The following is a 21,384-nucleotide window of genomic DNA, read 5'->3' as shown; positions in this document are numbered from 1 at the left end:
ATATATATATATATGCTCAATATTTTGCTTAATATTTGTTTCTGTTGATTTCTACTTTATATATCTTACATATCAGAAAATTTTGATTAAATTCACATGCATAATGTTCTCAGTACTAATAGGAAAATGATAATATTATATGTATAAATAATAAGAATTTTACTGGACCGAGTAATCCAGTAAATTCATTTGAACATTCAATAATAAGAAATAGAAGTAATGGCTGTAAAGATCAAAGCGAGATCTTTAATGTTTAAATAATTTAATCTGAATTACTATATATACTATATATGTACTTGCATATATATCATTTGTGGCCATTTGAATTGCGCACCGAATTAGTTTTTCGGATTTATAAACGCAATTGAATTACTAATATCGCGAATTAAATTGACAAGCAATTTTTATTAATTTGATATTCTATCAAGCATCATGTTAAAAAGATGTTACTAAATGTTAGAATATGCTGAATATATATGTTGTTAATAACAGTAATTTTAATTGGAGTAAAAAATATCCCAGATGATCATTTATATTAAAAAAAGTCAGGTAACTACTTTCGGATTAAGAATTGTAAAAAAAGTCAGTTTGTTGCAATATAGACATAAATCGCATTAAGTCGTGATCTTCGGAAGGCAAGATAAAAATGTCGAGTGTTTTCAGTGAACACAGAGGCGAGATACGATATGCTGCACCGCGCATCTTCGCCGTCGTCAGTGCCGCCAATACCGCCTGTGCCATCAACGACGGTGGTGAAAGTTCATCCACGACGTTCCTACGGGAATCACGCGACAGGCACCCCGCAACGACAATCGCAGCCACCGCCGACATTGCCAGAAAAAGCATGTCGCGTCACTGCAACCAACTCGACAATGAGTCAAACTGGAGGTCCAAGTAACAACGTGCCTCCTGTACCGCCGCCTTTGTCAGCACCACGGCCACCGAAGACTAGCAAGGAAGGTGGCATCCGTCAAGACCATCATTATGAGAACACGATTGTGATCTGCGGTACGAGTCAACATGTTGTAAAGAACATTAACCTGGAAGCAAACAGGGCACGTCTCACGGCACTGATGAGAACAAGAGATGATCCGGGTGGTGGACCGATAACCAAGCCGGAATCGGCGGCGTACGAGAATGTCAATGTCGAGCATATCACAAGGCTGACGGCGCTCGGTTTCGCGCAGGACGCCGTGATTAGGGCACTCGGCATCACCAGGAACGATCTCGAGATGGCATGTGACATATTGCATGAATTTGCCACAAAATCCTCCTGACCAGGTACAATTAAACGACATCAGTCGCAACAAATATGCATGTTGGCGAATATGAGGCACTATGAACGACATGATGAATGATTCTCAAAGAGATTCTCTACTTTCCTCTCGGTTTCTTCAGAGTATCTTAATCGGCTATAATAATAATTGCTGAATAACAATCACTTCACTTGGATAATATAGTCCGAATAAATTAATTTATATTGGTGTCGTTCTTTACGCTTCATGTGTCATGTATTTAAAATATCAGCTTACATAATCGAAAATGATTGCAATTTGAGAAAATATATATGATTGATCTGATTGCAGGGCCGAACACTGAAGTCTCATGACTGGCCTTACCTGCTAGACGGTATTTTTGACAGAGAACGCGTGCGAACTTTTGTAAGTCCCACCTCTGATACGATGATTCACAGACATACATCGCGCATTCTCACCGATCTCACGGTTAATACGTTATCAGCGGTGTTCCATTTTATGTTTCGAACTGTGAGTGGGAGAGATACGCTTGCCTTGCAGACAGTGAGCGCCGAGTCACCGATGGAGAGAAACTGGGAATGGGAGAGCTTTTGAAGCATCTTTGAAAACATCGGAACACAGATTTCACGGATTATTCCTCGTTACATATTGATTTTCTTCAACCATAAATTTCAAACGTTTTCGTTTCCTGACGTATAGGAGATTGTCTACGCGTGATTTCGCCATACATGGCACATGAACGGCAAGATGTAAATAAAAGCGACCAAAGACAACTTACGTCTGCCGAAGTATTTCTTTACAAACCAACATACATAGCACGAGCAAAATAACACGTGTCCCGTATTCTCCTTATAGTAATCTCTCTCCTGAGCGTAGTTATTACTTCGTTCCTTGATATACTTAAGATAAAGATTAATTATATATTTGCGCACTATAAGATTTCGCTTACACGTACGTATGTATATACGTCTGAAAGCGCTCCTCGAAAGTCTTCGGTCGCTCGTTTTTCACATTTTGTATTATACAGAATATTTCATGCAACGAACACGTGATTCGAGATATCGCGTTGTTCCAGGAAACGTGTTTAGAAATTGCGAAATTATTCAATCGAAGGCAATACAAATTGTTCTACCGTTTAACCGATGTACACATGTGCACGCGCACGCGCACACACACACACACACACACACACACACACACACACACACATTTCAGATATAATTATACATAGAGCATCGGTTCGCTAGATCATTTCACTGTATAAATGTATAACGATAGTACTGATGGAAAGTATATTAGACGAAAAATGCCTGGCACTTAATTTTGTAATTCCTACTGTTCCCTCATTAAATTAAAATAGTTATACACATACACACACACACACACACACACAAATACACACACACATATGTGTATATTAGGAATGGGAAAAAGTTCGGCGTTTTTTTAATGCCATCTAACGGGAAAAACGCCACGAACTTTTTCTCATACCTAGGTGTGTGTGTGTGTGTGTGTGTGTGTGTGTGTGTGCGTGTGTGTGCGTGCGTGCGTGCGTGCGTGTGTGTGTGTGTGTGTGTGTGTGTGTGTGTGTGTGTGTATATTGCTATTTGATGTATGTTATGTATAATGTCCTCCACATGTTAGAGCTGTGTGATTTATACACACGCAAGATACTTCGGAGAGGATAAAAGCAACAAAATAACGATTCAGATGTATAAAATTGTTAATTCACATTCGTGATTTTTTATTCTAGCTGAAAGAATTATGCTAAGACACCCGTTAGCCTTAGAGAGTAATGCGCACAAGATTTGGCATCTCCAAATCTACGCGGAACTTTTCATTTTTCGACTCACACTTACACAATTACGTATCTATATCGTGTGTGATACTTGTCGACTTCTCACCGTGCTGAGTATCAATGTAGAGAAGAGGAAGAAATAAAAAAATCAGAATCGAATTTGAAACCGAACATAGAGAAGCGACATACCGAAGCGACGTATCAAAAGTTCACAGCTCTCGACGACCTCAGGATGAAACGCATTCGCGCGCGAACTCAATCGAAGAGTTACAGATGTATTTACTGTAAGAGCGTATATATTATGGATTATAATGGAAAATATTCGAAAATGAGAATAATTACAATAGTGTTCAGACGATAACGAGGCGTATTTGGCGAAGACGAGTTGAAGTTGTGACGGTCGCGTTAAATCGAAAGAACCATAACGAGATACACCAAGCTTTACATTCATTTATGCCTTGCGGTAGATTCTCAAACATAATGCAATCATTTTGTTTTGCGATGAGGCAAATCACATGAACGATGAGATAAAAAGGGTTCCGCATAATAAAAAGAACAGGAAAGAGCACAAAAAACAGAATAAGAATTTCATTTCACCTGTCAGAAACTGTGTTCCATAATACACGATTTCTAATAGGTTTCTTATTCTCTGTTCTCTGTTCCTGTTATTGTATAGAGCTTCTAATGGTGCTGCTGCGTGGCTTTGCCAAAGCATTCAGCTTGCAAAAGCGATTCATCGTGATGACAACAAGGAGGCTTTGCGTATCAATTCTGAAACGACAATGCAACCATTCTGCGTCTGTTCCGCGAAACAGTTGCACGAAAAGTTATAATTACTACCTCGCGATGATACCAAAGGTATACGATGTAATTATCTGAAAAACATTATAGATGTGTAATTGCTTTAAACGCGTTTTACGATCTTTTTGACGCGCGCGCGCACACACACACACACACACACACACACACACACACACATGTGCGCGCGCAGAGAGAGAAGAGAGGAGTCACAAATACATATACACATAAACAAGAGACCATACACATAAAAAGTACATATGCACATAAACAAGACGAACCATCGTGTGTAGTATAATTATATATTTATATAATTATTATATATTTAGATACGATATTCGTGCTCTTGTTGAATTTCTTCCTTATTATGGAGATTCCTTTGCGTCGCGCTGTCACAAAAAGCGAGCACAATTCATCTTGAGTGACGATCATTGTCGAAAGAATCACTAGTATCATCATGCGATCCTGTACGACATGAGAACCGATGCACCTGATACTTTTATTCGCTTTCTATTGTGCACCTAATCGCATCAGTTTCAATATCGTTCCACCTCTGAGGAATTTTAGCCTTCATAGTTCGCATTCGGCAACCACACGGGTGTATTTGATAAAATTAGATGTCCTATTTTTCTACATTGCATATTCTGGTCGTGTACTGCATAATGTATTGAACGCACGCATAAAAAGCGCTCAAGATATATTTCATAGCGGTGTCTCGAAAATAATGAGATGAGAATTCTGATACTTTTGCGTTTCTTATCGTGCGCTAACATTTGAGGATTTGACATAAATACACGAAGAAATATTCATATTGATATGAAACGAAAATAACACATAACGAGTGTAGTTTGACTCCTTCTTCATTTTAATTATTCGTTGTAAAAATTGTTTTACATAACTTCTCAAAATAAAATAATATGTCGTTTGTAACACACGCGTTGTTTTATTCGCGAAATTGTATTTTTTTATAGGTAAATCATATACACATAAACATTAGATACATTATATTCAGTATACAACGTGATCTATAAGTTCATATAACAATCAAATCAAACTAACAAATCAAGACTCCTGATAAATCAAAGAACTGAAAAGGATACGGGTAAGAGTCAAGCACAGAAGACGTCGCGCAAATAATATATCTATGAAGTGTGAAACTTCTTTATTTACTAAAACACGTTTACATGTTTCGGAAGTTATGTTGTCTCTGAGGAAGGCTCAAAAGTGAGCCTTCCTCAGAGACAACATAAATTAACATATAAAAACTGTGAATAAAAGTTATCCTGTCATGATGAGTTCTTCTATATCGAGAATTTAAATGTCGGAATTAAAACCAAAAATAATGAAAGAAAAAGGAAAAGAAAAAAGAAAAGAAATTAGGAAATATCATAATCAATAGAATATGGAGAATTAATTTATCAAACAACTGTAAGATTATAATTAATTATCCAGCAAATATAAGAGCGCTCACCATGCTCACAGAGCACCATATCACAAATATTGCCATAAAAATAAATTCAGAACCGGCTCCTGATAATGTTGGCCAGTCAGTATCAGACACAGTGACTTTTAGTGATACATAAGTAGGACTTCCCCTTTCGTATAATAGTTTCTTCGATAAATAGCCTTTTACATTCGTTAGCAGTTTCTTCATAATATTATTATAAAAACAATTCTTAAGGCAGATAATCATATCGAAAATAATTTTAAACTTGTTAAGGAACTTGGTAAAGAGAGACGTTTGAGTGATGAATTTCAGTTAATGTCACTGGATGTTGTGAGCGTCTTCACTAACGTCCCCACTAACTATGCGCTGTATTAAAGACCATTAGCAATTTATTTCTAGAGATTGTTATTTATCGGAGAGGAATTCATCAAAGCGGTTCAGTTTGTTTTAGATTCTACTTTTTTTGTTTTTGATAATGTTATGTATAGGCAGAATTACGAGACTCTTATGGGCTCTCCGTTGTCTCTCGTCGTCACGGATCTAGTTATGCGAAAGCTGGAGGTTAGAATTTTGTTTTTGATTCGGTTTCTGTTGCTCTTTTACTAAGTTTGTTGACAACATATTATTGGTAATATATGTATCTTCAATTAGTTCCATTCTTGATATTTTTAATTCTCAACATTCTAAGCTTCAGTTTACTCTGGAGGTTAGGATGATAGATTGAATTTTTGGAGGTGATAGATTGAATTTTTTGGATGTTACAGTAATTAGGAATAATGAGTTGATAGAATTAGGAATAATAAGTTTATTAATAGAATGAGTTGATATTATAAGTTGACTTTTTCGGATAGATATATGAATTTTTGGTCACAGCAGCCGGTTTCTCAAAAAATAGGTACAATCGCGGGAATAGGTACAATTGGCAGAATAATTTTGCTTTTGAATCCTAAATTTCACCTTGATAATTTGTGTTTCATTATTATTGTTAAAGAATGATTACCCATTGAATTTTATTTATTTGAGAATATTAACAATCGTTTGAAGAAAATTATTACTAGTAATAGGAAGAGTGTTGTTAATGATAATAGGATTGAAGTAATGCAACCTTTGTGGTTCACTTTTCCTTTCGTTCGTGGAATTACTGAGAAATTTAGATTGAATAGCCAGCGTATGAGGATATCGTTTATAGTACTAATAAATTACGAGAATTCAGAGTGCATAAGGACCCTTTACCGCATAATAAGAAATCGAATGTTGTTTATAAGATCTCATATAAGAGTTGCGATGCAAGTTATGTGGGACAAACGTATAGACGTGAGGTCAAAAATCACGGAGCATAAGAACCACATCTGATAGAATATTCGTAATGTCATAACGGAGCGTCGATTACGATTTCAATTGGGACAACGTTACAATATTGAACGAGGAGTTTCACTAGAGGAAGAGATTGATTTCGGAAATATTAATCAGAAAATAGACTCAAACGGATATGAAGGGGTTTCCCAAGTCTACCGATCATAGACAAGCCATAAAGGCTTGAATTGTAGTCACATCTAGTTAGTATATCGTTCGTACGCAGTAATAAGTTTTTCTGGTGTATTTATCGATTACTTTCCAATTTTTTTGTTCTTGAAATTGATTAAAGCTTTAATTTTTCCATTTGTTATCTCGGAAAATTACTAGCTAAATAAAAAGTCACTCATTGTGTCTGATACTGACTGCCAAGTTATCAGGAGCCAGTTGAACTATTTTATAGTAATATTTGCGATATGGTGCTTTGTGAGCATGGTGAGCATTCTTATATTTGCTGGATAATTAATTATAATCTTAAAATTGTTTGATAAATTAGTTCTCCATATTTTATTTTACGATATTTCCTAATTTCTTTTCTTTTTTCTTTTCCTTTTTTTTTCACTCTTTTTGGTTTTAATTCTAACATTTGAATTCTCGATGTAGGAAAGCTCATGATAGGATAACTTTTACACACAGTTTTTATATATGTTAATTTATGTTGTCTCTGAGGAAGGCTCAAAAATGAGCCGAAACATGTAAGGGCGTTTTAGTGAATAAAAAGAAGTTCCATACTTCATAGATATTATATTATTTGCGCGACGTTATATTCTTCTGCAACTCCTGTATCCTTTCCAGTTCTAGGATCTATAAAAATTAAAAACTTCGGCACAAGATAAAATCCATTATAAACACATTCAAGTTTATCACTGTAGATAATAATCAATTCCACTGGTTACTTTCTTGATGATTTTTCTCAGAATCTTTCATATCATTTCTTAGAACTTTTGTGTAAATTTTATAATTTATAATTTTGTTTTTAATGATTTTATAACTTTAAAAAATTTCAGATTTTTTATACAAATTATAATACTTTTCAAAAAATGTCGAGAAAATGCCTATATCTTTTTTTAAATTCTTCATACGTGAATTCTGAAAGCTTCTAAGATTTCTAAAATTTCTCATTCTATAATTTCTGATAAAATCTTATAGAACCTGAAAAAGTTCATTTCTTTTTAATTGTAGACTGTGAGAAATTTTAGAATGTTTTCAGAATTTACATATATGAAAAATTTTTAGAAAAGATGTAATCTTTTTCAGTATTTCTGAAGTGTTCCACAATTGATAAAATTCTAAAAAAAATTTTCAGAGTCATTTAAAATGACTCTCGAAAACCGTAAGATAATAATATATTTTATACTACTAGAAACGATTCCGGAATTACAACGATGATAACTCTACTCGCATTTTATTATATCTTTTGATTTCTTCATCAGTGACTGAAGGCACCAAGTTACAAATAGCATCTGAAAAATGACGCAATTCCACGATAACATTGTCCTTAATTATATCTTCCTCTTCGACGGAATAATCCTTATTGATTCTTTCAGTTTCCTGATATTTTGCAAGTACCTCGCGTACGGCATTGAGCCACGCGTTGGAAGAGACAGAGTACAAATCCGCACCAGTGACGTTATCGGGCAATTGGTCCGCGATTCGTTTCAACTCATGTCCATTTTCTTGGAACATGAATTTACGTGTCTGTGCCTTTAATACGCTGAACTTAGATTCGGAGTCAGAATGGATACCAACGTAGAGCATTTTGTCGAATCTTCCCGGTCGGAGCAGCGCGGGATCTATGAGATCGGGCCTGTTCGTCGCTCCTATAATAAATATATTGCCGGACTCCTCGAGGCCATCCATTTCGGCCAGTAACTGGGAAACCACGCGATCCATTACGCCGCCGCTGTCCCCGCTTCTACCTCGGTTGGGCGCTAACGAGTCCAGCTCATCGAAAAAGACGATGCAAGGGGCCGCGGATCGCGCGCGCTTGAAAACTATAAAACAACGAAAATAATGTTAATTTGCAACTTGATTGAAGCAAATAATTAATTCTTTGTTACATATTTTTATTACAGTCCTATCTTGTGTTTCTTCTAAGCAATACATACTTTGCCTTACGTTCTTCTCGCTTTGACCGACGTACATATTTAGCACTTCCGAGCCTTTAATTGACAGAAAGTGTATCTGATACTCCGTCGCCACCGCTTTAGCGAGAAGAGTCTTTCCAGTGCCGGGCGGGCCATATAATAGTAATCCAGACTGTCCGAATCCAAAAGCATTCAACAGAGGCAACTGAATTTTACGAATAATCTCGTGTTTCAAATCCGCCAAACCGCCTATATCCTCCCAATGAACTTCTGGTATGTGTGGAGCGCCTTTACTATCGAAGTACACAGACTGCATATATTCTGAAAATACTTTTCTGTTATACTTATTATTCGCACAAGAAGCAAAATGTTACTTCCAACTTCAGCAAGACCAAATCTCTGTTATATGAAGAAAAAATATAAAGTGTCTATAAAATCTGTTATCATCTCTATATTTTGGAAACGGTTCAAAATTATGAAAAACCGCGAAATATGTTCGATTATTTTGAGAGGCTACTCTTTTAAAGGGTTCGAAAAAGTTGCCTCTCTCCTCCAGGGAGTGCCTCAGGGGGATTCCAACTTAAGAGGGTTCCATTTGAAATTTTTAAATTGGAGCCTCCTGTCTGGAGCACCTCCTTGAGAAGAAGAGGAGACAACCTTCCCGATCCTCTTAAGAGTATACACGTCGCAGAATTCGGTTTCTTAATTTCATTTTTTAACTGTATGATGAAATTATCGAATTGTACTTCAATAATTGTTTTGCGTTAATGAGAAGAATCCGAATTAGGATCAAAATGTCTATTAATATTAATTGAATAAATTCAAATTACATACGCGTACGTCCTGTAATCAGCTCCTGTAATAGGCATTATTATTCTTTGATTTATTCTTTGGAACCTGTCGATTCTTTTTTAAAATATAGAAATGATGACAGATTTTATATACCCTGTATATTAAAAATATCTAATATAAGAGCTTAAAATTTAGGAGTACGTTTTTTAATGTTTACATTATTCAAAGAACAGTGAACATCTTTAGATAAGATATAATAATTGCTCGATAAATTGCTCAATCTCTTTTGATCTTATTAGAATCGATTGTAAGATAATTATACCATAAGCTCGATCGAAATCTTCTTGTTCCAGAGTAAGCGTGCATCTCTGATTTGCGTGAGACATTAATTTGCATCGAAATTTGGTTGCATGTAATGACAACGCTAATAGATCCGCGACTTTAAAATCTGAACAAAGACCAGCCACTTTTGACAAATCCGCAATAGTTTTTAGATTTCTGTTGAACAGCAGCCAAGATATCAGTTCCGCTCGTTTGTTCTGATTTAAAGGCTTTACATGAATCGTTTCGATAAAAAACCGTTGCAATTCAGAAGGTATGTCAGTCTCATCCGACGCAGCTATGATAATTAGAGGAAATCTTCGGCGGCTGTTGTATAATGTGGTGATCTCTGTCGAGAAGAAGGATATGGCTCTTTCGTCTTTTTGACCTTCGATAGTTTTACCGAATTTCTGCGAAAACGCCGTTTAACTCATAAAATCGAAAGGAAAAATATAAGATACAATTTAATACAATGTTACTTTTTTACGTACTTGAATATTATTTAAATATAGTATACATGGCACGCATTTTTGTGCATTTTGTAGCATTATGCGAAGCTTAGCTTCGGTCTGCGCCGATGTCAAAGTCTGCACTTCCACAAAGTCAACACCGAGGAAGTTCAATCCTATTCTCTTGGATATTGCTCGAACTAAATTATGTTTACCGCAACCCCGTGGCCCTTTCACAAGAAATATCGGTCTTACGTTCAATTGAATATTTGCAAGATCTATACAAAAAATAAAACAAAAAATAAGGAATAAGTATATCGATAGTATTCATTATAGTGAACATTATTACTCTTCGTAAATAAAGAAAAAATTAATTTAAGTAAACGCAAAAATTATACCCTTTTTTAAAAATAATGTAATGCAAGATTCTAAATGTTCCAAGGAATCCATTAGAGCTGACGGATATTTGTGGTTTGATGCTTTGTTTTGCTGTAAAAATGTATTGCAAAGTGAACAAACACGTTCCTGAGGGATATAATCGTGAACTTGTGCTTCCTGAATGAGTGCTGACTCTCCACGTACAACGTAACAACTATTAAAGCTATTGCTGCACCCATTACGATTTACTTTCAAAGCTTGAACTGTAAAATACATCACAGGGATTCCAGCAAAACCGGACGAATAAAATTGATCTTGGGCATATTCCTTCGCGTCGATTCTAAATATGTCATTCACATGTAAAAATCGGGGATGTAAGAAGTAATTTTGTAGCATAACGTCCACGATTTCGGTCGTGCAATCGTACGGATTAGCGATTAAAGATATTCTCGCCTCAGATGCAAACTCGATCACATCATCTTCTAATGGTACTGAAAACAAATTGTAGTTTATAATAATTACATCATTAACTTATGAGCATTTGACGATGCACGTCGTTGATCAACCATATGAGAAATATTGAAAATCGCGAGGGAAAGTATATGTCAATTAAAAAGTGAAGAAATTATTAACCCTCAATACCCACATCTCAAAAAAGTCTACTCACATCTGCATATTTGTAATTCAGCATTTTTTTTTGCTTGTATCTCAGATTGTAGTACATCGATTTTAACTAATTTTTTTTTAATCTATTGTTTGAAGACTGAAAAAAAACTGAAAAAAAAGACTGAAAAAAATTTTTGAGTTAGAAAATCTAAAATATCATAGCACAGAAGATTTTGCAATAAGTGAAAAGGAATTGGAAAAAAACATCTGAATTGTGAAAATCGGGGGGAGAGGAGGGAGGGAGCTAACCGTTTGTAGGTACTGAGGATTAATAATTGCAAAAATAAATATTTTGCTGAATATGGCCATTAAACATTAATTATTGGATTTAATTTGTTCTTTATGTTTACACTGGAGGAAATTTTCACTGTTAAATCTACATCTTAGCAAAATATTAATTAATATCAGTTAAAATATTAAATAATATATGGCAGATTATTTTGAATATCATTTCATATGAAATATATCTTTTTATTACTTCAATCTGTTACTTTAACATTTAATTACATTTGTGCAGAAATACAAATGTTAACTTATACATTACAATGTTATTTTCATTGAGTTTGATAACACCAAAGATGTTTTAAAAGATGTGAACAGTTTAAAATTCAAAATTCAAAATTCAAATAATTTGGTAAATTGTAAATACCTACGTATAAAACACGAGTTGTCCAATTGTTTGCAGCGAAGAGCGTTTTGGAGATTGCGCTTTGTTGTTTCAGAGATTAGGATAGTATTCTTGCTAATATCTGGCACGGATATAATCATTAATCTATATTTTGTCATTGACATCATTGAGCAAACATTGAACCAGGAACTTGACAATTTTTTCTGTAAATTTGCTATTGCACAAGAATGACAATCAACGTATTCATTCCATGTTTTCAAATCGTCCAGCATAAATTTTAAAGCTACATCTGGCAATGTGACCCACTTGAGAGTTTGTCCTAACAATCTTTGAAATCTGTGGTGCAGATATTCAAGGAAAACGTAGCTCAATACATAATGGAAATTTTTTCGCATCAAAGTGTTTGTTATGCCCCTTATGATTCCTTTATAATACAGTAATGCAGATAGCATCCTTTGATATGTTTTATACATGATTTGTACACAGAAATTTTTTTCTCTAAATTATCTCTAAACTTATAATACCGCTTCATAAATCCTTCGACCAATGGATCGGACCTGAGATTAAAAAATAGGATAATTATTTACAGTAGTAGTAGGGAGTAATTATTTAGAATAGCTATCTTACCTTCGATTTTAATGAAATTAGGCTCATTCGACGCATTTTCACTCAAAACGAAAGAATTTGATAGAAAAACGCGGTTATCCTCGTGAATCGAGATATTAAGTGTGAAAGTTCGAGATTTTAGAGGTTAAGATATCTGTCACTCCGACTCGCTGCAGCGCTACGTATACGTAAGATCTGTTCTTTTTCGAAGAAAAAGTGCTTCTAAAATAGTGCAATAAGTTAGAGTAAGACAGTTATAGTTTGGAGCGTTTTAAAAACGACAATTCACTACTTTAAAAATAATTTACTGCTTTAAAAAAAATTCACTGCTCTAAAAATAACAATTGCTTTAAAAACACTGCTTTAAAAACAGAAATATACTATTTTAAACATATAAATTCTTTGCATTAGCAGTGAATTGTTTTTGAAGCAGTAAATTATTCTTTAAACAACGAATTGTTTTTAAAGCAGTAAATTATTTTTGAAGTAATGAATTGTTGTTTTTGAAACAGTGAATTGTTTTTAAAATAGTGAATTATTATTTTTAAAGCAGTGAATTGTTGTTTTTAAGGCAATGAATTATTTTTAAAACAACGAATTATTGTTTTTAAAGCAGTGAATTATTTTTAAAATAGTGAATTTATCATTTTTAAAGCAGTAAATTGTTTTCAAAGCAATGAATTGTTATTTTTAAGACAGTGAAACTGTTTTTAAAGCAATGAATTATTGTTTTTAAAATAGTGCTTTTGTGTTTAAAGCATAGAATAGAGCTTATTATTTAAAATGTATATCTCTTTGATTTTTCTTATATGGATTAAAATTTTACAAAATGTTACAAAATGTTACAAATGTTTATTACTTAATTCGTTAATTAAAATTAATGATATTATCTCATGATTTAAATAATGATTAAACTTGTAGTGAATTATATTTTTTTTAATGTAAAGAATAAGATGTCATGTAAAAAAATTTTCCGATATTGCATTTACAAAAGAGAAATTTACGAGAATTATTTGTTTGGTTAAGTTGCGATCCCGGAATAATTTTCGGATAAACCTCGGTCATAATTTTGTGTCCAATTACATCTTGGACAGCAAGTCAACGATTTTTATTCAATTGTTCTACTGAATATGCCATTTTATTTATTACGATTAAATCAATCTATAGAAAAGTATGCATTCCAGAACGACAACCGCTTACTGACTGCTTAGTGAGTTTTTTCATTTGATTGGCATGTTCCATTAGATCCTAAAATATAGACTAATCAGATGAAAATGCTTCAAACTACAATTGTCTCTAACTTATTGCACTATTTCAGAATTTTTCAAAAAAGAACAGATCTTACATATATGTAGCGCTACAGCGAGTCGAAATGACAGATGTCTTAACCTCTAAAATCTCTTTGACGCTTAATATCTCGGTTCACGAGACCGACCGCCGGTATTTTTTTGCAAGATTCTTTCATTTTGAATGAAAACGCGATGAGTGTATTTTCATTAAGATTTTAGATGGAGTATGCTATTTTAAATAATTATCCACAATTTAAACAATCAAATTAAGAAATTAATGTTACTCGTGCAATGTTTCTATTATACATAGATATATTACACAATATTCTGTTTCAAATAAATCATAACTCACGTGGATAATGGAGTGTGTAGACAGTAACGTTTGAGATCGGAGCGGCTACGCCGCCCAGAACAAAAAAAATAACATATCCTAGCCGCTTGAGGCCTAACCGTCTAGAAATTATAGCCTAGACAGTGTCCGCTTGGAATATTCCTAATCCAGTGAAAACAGTGGGGTGTGATAATAGTCTTTTTAGAAGCAATAAAAATCCATTTGGAATTGGGGATGTGAGGATCACATTGAGAATGTGAGAAAGCCTATTTTTATTGATTTTTGAAGTGCGAAAACCAAATTATAATTGCAGATATGTAAGAAAATCTGAATCTTACGGATTCAGAAATTAGAAATACTATCCTTACACTCAAATTACAAATGGATTTTTACTGCTTCTAAAAAACTGTTGTCACACCCCATTGTTGTTGAGCATTCCCCTATTGTTCGACTGTAACAGGGGAATACTCGATTGTAGTTGGTTGACTCTTACATTTTGATCCGGATTAAATCCTCGGTAGAAACTAGGCTACTCTCTGAATGTCAACAAGAACAGAACGATACCTGTATCAACTTGTATCATTAAATGAAAAATATCCATTGGAGAAAATTACATGACCCTTGTCCTAATTGGACGTGGGCTTTCATGTAATGCAATTTGCCACTCTCTCCCTGTAAGGGTACCATTCAACAGTAAGACCAATCACAATCGCAGAAAAGAAAAGAAAGTAACGACTGCAGAGTTGTGATTGATCGCGTTGTTTTGTTCCGCTGTAAATTTCTGCTCATGGAACAGCATTCTAATGGCTCCTGCACACAGAATGCGATAACGCTTGTCACGCGATGGAAGTTATCGCTAATCAATAATTTTGGATGTTTTCCAACAACGTACACAGGTAACACAGTGTAATACTGTGGGTGCGTTTCATTTCTTGCATGAAGTGCACGAGTATTTAATGCATGAATGCAACGTACGTTCCGTTTCTCCAATACACTCCGTGCGGTTTTAATAACGTAGCGGATTCACAATGAATTCATGCATAATGAATTCATGTGAACATAGACGACAATTTAAAATTGACTGAATTACAAATGCATTCAATAATTACTGTTACATCTTCTTTTTTGACAAAAGAAGAAGATTTATATTTTTCGAGCAACACTTATAATCTTATTCTGTAGGAAAAGAAAAATAAAACGTATTACCAAACTGTCCAAAAAGGACGTTTAATATCTATTTCTAAAATATTAGAAATTAAACAAAAATTTTACAGATTATTCTTATATATGTTCAGATACTTACAACAAAATCCGAAATCGATTCACTGTGAAGCAACTTGAAGTTATAAGAGTTTAAAATATTATATAAAGATTTTAAGGTTAGATTTGAGATACTGTCAAAAATTTTTCAGTTTTTTCAGAAATAATTAGCAACAGAAATTCAAAAATACATTTCTGCATTCAAAATTAAATTTGAAAAATTTTTTGCTACAATTATACATACAAAACATCCTTAAAATCCGTTATTTTTATTTCCTGTACCTTTCTTGTAAGGATATGACTAATGTAAACTTAACCTCTATCATAATCTACTATTTCATATTCAGAAATTTAAAACGATATAAAAAATAGCGGTAATATATCAATATTAATTTTTCACAGTATTATATAAATCAGAAACTAAAAACTGATATTCTATAGCTATATACGCAAAACCGAGATATAATACCAAATACCAGTATTGGATATTAATCCAATAAATACCGGTATTCAACCGAAATTTTCATAACATTAGTATACGTATAATTTTTCGATAATAGAGTATTATATCGTATATACATTATATATGTATATATGAAATGTTAAATTTAAAAAATTTTTTAGGTATTCTGAACACCGTACTTATCTTTAATCCTTCGAGTACACTCGCCCCAGTCGAACCATCCATAATTTCAGTTTCGCGCTAAAATATGTATTGAATGTATAAGCTGCATGAATTGCCTCAGCTCGAAAGATGAAGCACTTCATGCGGTGTCTCATGCATTGAAAGAGGCGGAATCATGCAATTGACGGTAGATTGAATCATGCATGCCGCGAGTGTGCATAAAGAGAAACAGAACGAATTTCTATGCTTCTATGCATATCATGCAAGAACGCACTCTCAAAGTGTTTCAACTACAACACAGTATGTTACACTGCTCGACACAGTAAAAAACTAAATACGAGCGTGTAAAATATGTCAATGTTATCAACTTTTCAAAAAGTTATTTGGCTGTACTTATTTTGTAATAAAACCTTCAAAAAATCATCGATTCTAAAAAAATTATAATTTAAGTCTAAATAAAAATCATAAATCTATTATTGATATGCTAAATATAATTACAAGAATAGAATGGAAGACTGCAATGCATTCTGGTATTACACTATGAACTAAACTGCGTTCAGAAACACTCACTGATGTGCCACTAATACACATCACCATTCGGAAATACTCGTGTGTACTCGGTGTACTAGTGAGATCGTTTGGAAATATCAAGAGAGTCACACCGTGTCACTAAATCACTCGAAAAGCAAGGGGAATCAGTGTGTTATGGCCGCAGCAAAGATTTGCATAACATAGTTATAGCATAAGGTAATCGACCAATTGAAATTCGAAATTTGAAAGGAATGACTTATATTTCTTTCTTTTTATCATATACCGCTATCGTTCCACTTTACAATCATTCCACCGCCTTTCTTCACTGGTGAATTGTTTAGTTCGAGGTTAGGGTTAAACGTGAGCGATGAGGTGAAATTAAGATGACACACGCCACACGGAAGCCGTTCGGCTTCACTCACCATTCAAGGCACACGATACCCCCACTACTTATTCACTAAAGTCACCGAAACACACGAGTGATATTTCCGAACGCAGCCTTACACAGTGGAATACAATGTAATGTCTCTGTGTTCTAGCTGGAAAAGAGCCTCTATTGGCTCCTGCACACAGAATGCGGCAATGCTTGCCGCGCGGCGGAAGTTATAATAATTTTATGTTTTTAAGTCGGTCTCATCTTTCAAAAATGATGTAATATTTCCGCGCGGCGCGGCAAAAATTGAATTAATGGCTCCTGCATACTAGACGCGGAAACGCTTGCCGCGCGGCAAAATGAGACACGATAATGAACACATTAAGAGCAGTAAGCTTATTGGCTATCACATTTTGCTGCGCGGCAAGCGTTTCCGCGTTCAGTGTGCAGAAGCCATAAGTTCAACTTTCGTCGCGCGGTAGAAATTATATATCTATTACTTCCGAGCAAGTTGATGAGACGTTGATTGGTTATCGCGCCAACTTCCGTCGCGCGGCAAGCGTTGTTCTGTGTGTAGGAATCATGAGTCTCTTTACTTTTACTAAAACTTATAATATAGATATTCGCATCCGCCATTTTTAGTCTTTTCCCCATTCTTTGTTTTTTCTTCAATCTTCTTAGTTTAACGACGGAGTGGAGAGAAAGAGCAAGGAATTAAGAATGAATTTATTTGATATTTGGCTGTTTCCATAACATTTTGGTTAGATTCTTCAATAGAAACACTGCATTTGAGAAATATAAATTTACGAAATGTGTTATTATATTATTTTTGGTATGATTAGACTGGATTTCGACTTGAAGTGCGTTCCCTGGTAAAAAAATTTCGCTGGAATTATTCTATGTTTGAAACATTTTAGCAAAATTGTTGATTGAAAAATTAATGAAATTTCACTGAAAGTTAATTTTTCAGCTGACATATTGAAAAATCGTTGAAATTGAATTGAAATTTCTCTGAACTTCTGTAGCAACTTTCCGGAAACTTTTCTTAAAATTTCTCTGAAATTTTGTTAAAAATAAATTTTTCAATAAAAAATCGCTGAAATTAAACTGAATTTTTTCTGAAATGCTGTTCCAAAACGAGAATTAATTTCAATAAAATTTTTTCATCAGAGTTGAACGGATTTTACAGATCTATCTTGTCCGTCTTGTATATATTTTTCCTGAATTGCAGGTGGTAATAAATGTTAAGAAAATCGCCTCAAATTTTGATAAAAATACTGAATCAATGTGTTTTCTCGTAAAAATAAATATTTGATAAGAAAAAAGTGTCGCGTTGTTCCACGAATCAAAATATATCATTAAAGTTGACGACTATTTAGATTAAGAAATCTATCACAGTAGTGGTTCATTGTTTTTAAAACACAAATTCACTGCTTTAAAATAATACAAGAAAATAATTTGTATTTTTAAAGCAGTGAAGTTTGTGTTTTTAAAGCAAATTTGTTTTAAAGCAGAGAAGCTTAAGTTATTTAAAATTAATATCTTTTTCATTTTTTTATATGAATTAAATCCAGCTTTCTTTAAAATACTGTAACTATAAACGCTACTTCCGTTGTCCAAATTCTTATAAATTTTAAAAAAAGTTACAAATGTTTTATAATATATTATTAAATTTTTATTATTGGGGGTACAAATTAGTTTGGTCCGTTTCCCTAAAGATGATTTCAGCTGTTGTGAATGGTTCATAGTGACAGCTAATTTTGGCGGTTTCAGAGAGGTTAAACAACTGCTAATAATATTCAGTTTATATCGTTTTGAGTTTCATACAAAAATCTTGATTTTTACTGTGTTTGAAATGTCGAATTTTGTATTAACCAAGCAGCATTTGCGGGAGGTTTTGATTTTCTGTTTTAATTGGAAGAAAAGTGCGGCTAAAGCCCATCGAATGCTTATCGAAGTTTATGGTGACACTGCTCCAACTGATAAATCATGTAGGGAATGGTTTCGAGAATAGACATTTCAGCGTTGAAGACAAACCTCGCTCTGGACAGCCAAAAAAATTCGAAGACAAAAAATTAGAGGCATTACTTGAAGAAGATCAGAATCAAACGCAAGAGGAGCTTGCAGAATCATTGATAACTCAACAAGCCGTTTCTGTACGATTGAGAGCCATGGGAATGATTCAAAAACAAGGAAATTGAGTGTTTTATGAACTGAAACTGAGAAACGTTGAAAGGATTTTTCACTTGCGAACAGTTGATTCAAAGACAACACAGAAAAGATTTTTTGCATCGGATTGTAACTGGAGATGAGAAGTGGATATTCTATGACAACTCCAAGAAGAAAAAATACTACGCTAAGTCCGGTCAATCGTTGTTATCGACCTCAACATCAACACTGTCGAACATGGTTCGAAGATCATGCTCTGTATCTGGTAGGATCAAAAGGGTCTTGTTTACTATGAGCTGCTGAAACCTGGCAATTTCATTACGGGCGATCGATATCGGTTACAATTGATTCGTTTGAGCCGTGCATTGCGAGAAAAACGGCCGGAATACGAGCAAAGACATGATAAAGTTATTCTTCTTCATGATAACGCTCGGCTTCATGTCACTAAAATCGTAAAAAAATATTTGGAAACACTCAAATGAGATGTTTTACCGCTCCTGCCGTATTCTCTGGACATTGCTCCTTCTGATTACCGGTTGTTCCGAAGGAACAATCACCGATTCACTTCTTTCGCAGAAATCGAAAATTGGCTCCAAAATTGAATCACCTTCAAAGACGAGTCATTTTTTCGAGAATTCGAAAATTGCCTGAGAGATGGGAAAAAGTAGTAGGCAGCGATGGACAATACTTCAATTGATCTGTTCATTCATTTTGTTTTGAAATAAATGCACAAAAAAATGGACCAAACTAATTTGTACTTCCAATAATTAAAATTAATAATATCACCTAACGATTTAAATATAAATAAATTTATCGTGAATCTCTCGCGTTTCCGACTTTTTATGTGCTTTATATGCTTATTTTAATGTGAAACATAAAATGTCATATAAAAAAATCTTTTGATGTTGTTTATATAGGCAAAATTTACAAGAATTATATTCGTTTATGATCGGTTAAATCTCGATCAAAACATTTCCCGTATGAATTTTGGCCATATTTTTGCATTACCAACAAATTTTTGAACAGCGAATCAAGAATCTTTATTTAATTGCTTTATTGAATATATCATTTTTCAGTACAATCAAATAAGAGTCTGCAGTAGAGAAGAACTTGCATACGTGATCACAACGCATGATCATCGATATATTTAAGTATGACAGATTTCCTAATCAATAGTCAATTTTGATGAGTAATATCTTGGTTCGCGGGATAGAGTGACATTTTTTTATTATCAAATATTTATTTTTAGATGCGAAAACGCATCTATTCAATGTATTTTTATTAAAATTTGAGGTGAAAATTTGAGATTTTCTTAACATTTTTAATTTTTACTCAATTTCATCTTGAACACATCTTGGTGAAGACCGTCTTATTTATTATATATACATGTCAAATAAGATGTCTTATAATGACTATGAATTCGTAATTAGAAGATAGTCTTAAGAGTCTATGCTTATTTTAAACAAGATGTATTTATGAATTATGTCAAGACTGTTCAAGACTTTTGAACTAAGATGATCTTCGATAAGTTTTAACTTGAGATTTTACTCAAGTATCGTCTTATTTTTCGACTATGAATTTAGAAGACATCTTAAAACAGTTTTGAATATAAGAACGGATTATGAATACCGCCCCAGGTATCCTTACTGTTAATTAAAAAAAGACAACATTAAAGAAAGAAGTTAAGGAATCAGATAACGCATTAAGATTGAAGATTGAAAGATTGATATTTGATCAATCAGAACAAAAGGAGTCAAAATTTCTTTGTCCTCATTGATGAAATTTCAATTTTTAATCTTTAATCTCAATCTTCAATGCATAATTTGATTCCGGCCTAAGACGAAAAATTGCGTCATATTGATACCCCAGATGTACTCCAATTGGAGTCAACTAATTGTACAACTAATTGGAGTCACTCTCTTTATACCCTCTCTATTCTCTTCTATCAGATTGCATTTTCGATTCGAGCGTCAAAACAGATCACTTGATCAAATTGATGAATACCAAGTATCCATTTTAATCACGTGATCTGTTTTGCCGCTGAAAATGAGCGTTGAGTGTCAGCATGACACAATTACATGTAACATGGTATGCGGCACAGAAACTAACTAGGTAACTATAGGAACCGTACAAACTGTGTCGCTTGGTTCTTTTTTTTCTCTAAAGTGGGTATAAAAAGAATGGTGCCAATGCATGCGTCTAACGTTGATTGGTTACGCCATTAGAA

The 21,384-nt window shown here is 33.8% G+C and overlaps 2 protein-coding genes across 8 annotated transcripts in view; one reads left to right on the top strand and one right to left on the bottom strand.

Annotated features, from left to right (window-relative positions):
* The window catches only part of LOC108687610 (E3 ubiquitin-protein ligase CBL-B), a 58,626-nt gene extending 56,042 nt beyond the window's left edge, over nucleotides 1–2,584 (top strand). For both annotated transcript variants that reach the window (XM_018193464.1, XM_018193463.1), the window contains 2 exons: nucleotides 664–1,281; nucleotides 1,587–2,584. In XM_018193464.1, coding sequence (XP_018048953.1) covers nucleotides 664–1,277 — 614 coding nt within the window. In that variant the 3' untranslated portion in view covers nucleotides 1,278–1,281; nucleotides 1,587–2,584. The remainder of the gene's footprint in view (nucleotides 1–663; nucleotides 1,282–1,586) is intronic.
* A 4,616-nt stretch (nucleotides 2,585–7,200) lies between these two features.
* LOC108687623 (peroxisome assembly factor 2) lies at nucleotides 7,201–16,653 on the bottom strand. Of its 6 annotated transcripts, XM_018193498.1 has the most exons (9): nucleotides 16,583–16,653; nucleotides 14,693–15,009; nucleotides 14,221–14,361; nucleotides 11,999–12,530; nucleotides 10,700–11,170; nucleotides 10,344–10,579; nucleotides 9,854–10,262; nucleotides 8,761–9,060; nucleotides 7,201–8,646 (listed from the first exon to the last, which is right to left on the bottom strand). In XM_018193498.1, exons 4-9 carry the CDS (start codon nucleotides 12,444–12,446, stop codon nucleotides 8,030–8,032), a joined length of 2,481 nt encoding a protein of 826 aa, XP_018048987.1. In that variant the 5' UTR covers nucleotides 12,447–12,530; nucleotides 14,221–14,361; nucleotides 14,693–15,009; nucleotides 16,583–16,653; the 3' UTR covers nucleotides 7,201–8,029. The 6 variants fall into 6 exon arrangements, with proteins under 6 accessions (XP_018048987.1, XP_018048986.1, XP_018048989.1 ...); XM_018193497.1 differs by lacking the exons at nucleotides 14,221–14,361; nucleotides 14,693–15,009; nucleotides 16,583–16,653 and adding exons at nucleotides 12,601–12,774; nucleotides 13,925–13,963; XM_018193500.1 differs by lacking the exons at nucleotides 14,221–14,361; nucleotides 14,693–15,009; nucleotides 16,583–16,653 and adding exons at nucleotides 12,601–12,801; nucleotides 13,784–13,913 and having other exon boundaries at nucleotides 8,761–9,027.
* Nucleotides 16,654–21,384: the final 4,731 nt, after the last annotated feature.

This window comes from Atta colombica, unplaced genomic scaffold (assembly GCF_001594045.1).
Source record: "Atta colombica isolate Treedump-2 unplaced genomic scaffold, Acol1.0 scaffold21, whole genome shotgun sequence".
Lineage (NCBI taxonomy): Eukaryota > Metazoa > Arthropoda > Insecta > Hymenoptera > Formicidae > Atta > Atta colombica.
This window is presented reverse-complemented; position numbering and strand designations above follow the sequence as displayed.

Excerpts from the sequence above, each read along its gene's own strand:
- LOC108687623 (XM_018193498.1), bottom strand. The coding sequence starts at position 12,446 with ATGTATAAAACATATCAAAGGATGCTATCTGCATTACTGTATTATAAA. Across the intron at positions 11,171-11,998 it reads GGACAACTCGTGTTTTATAC|TACCATTAGAAGATGATGTG; the intron begins GTAGGTATTTAC and ends ATTTGTTTTCAG. Across the intron at positions 10,263-10,343 it reads TATATTTAAATAATATTCAA|AAATTCGGTAAAACTATCGA; the intron begins GTACGTAAAAAA and ends GCGTTTTCGCAG.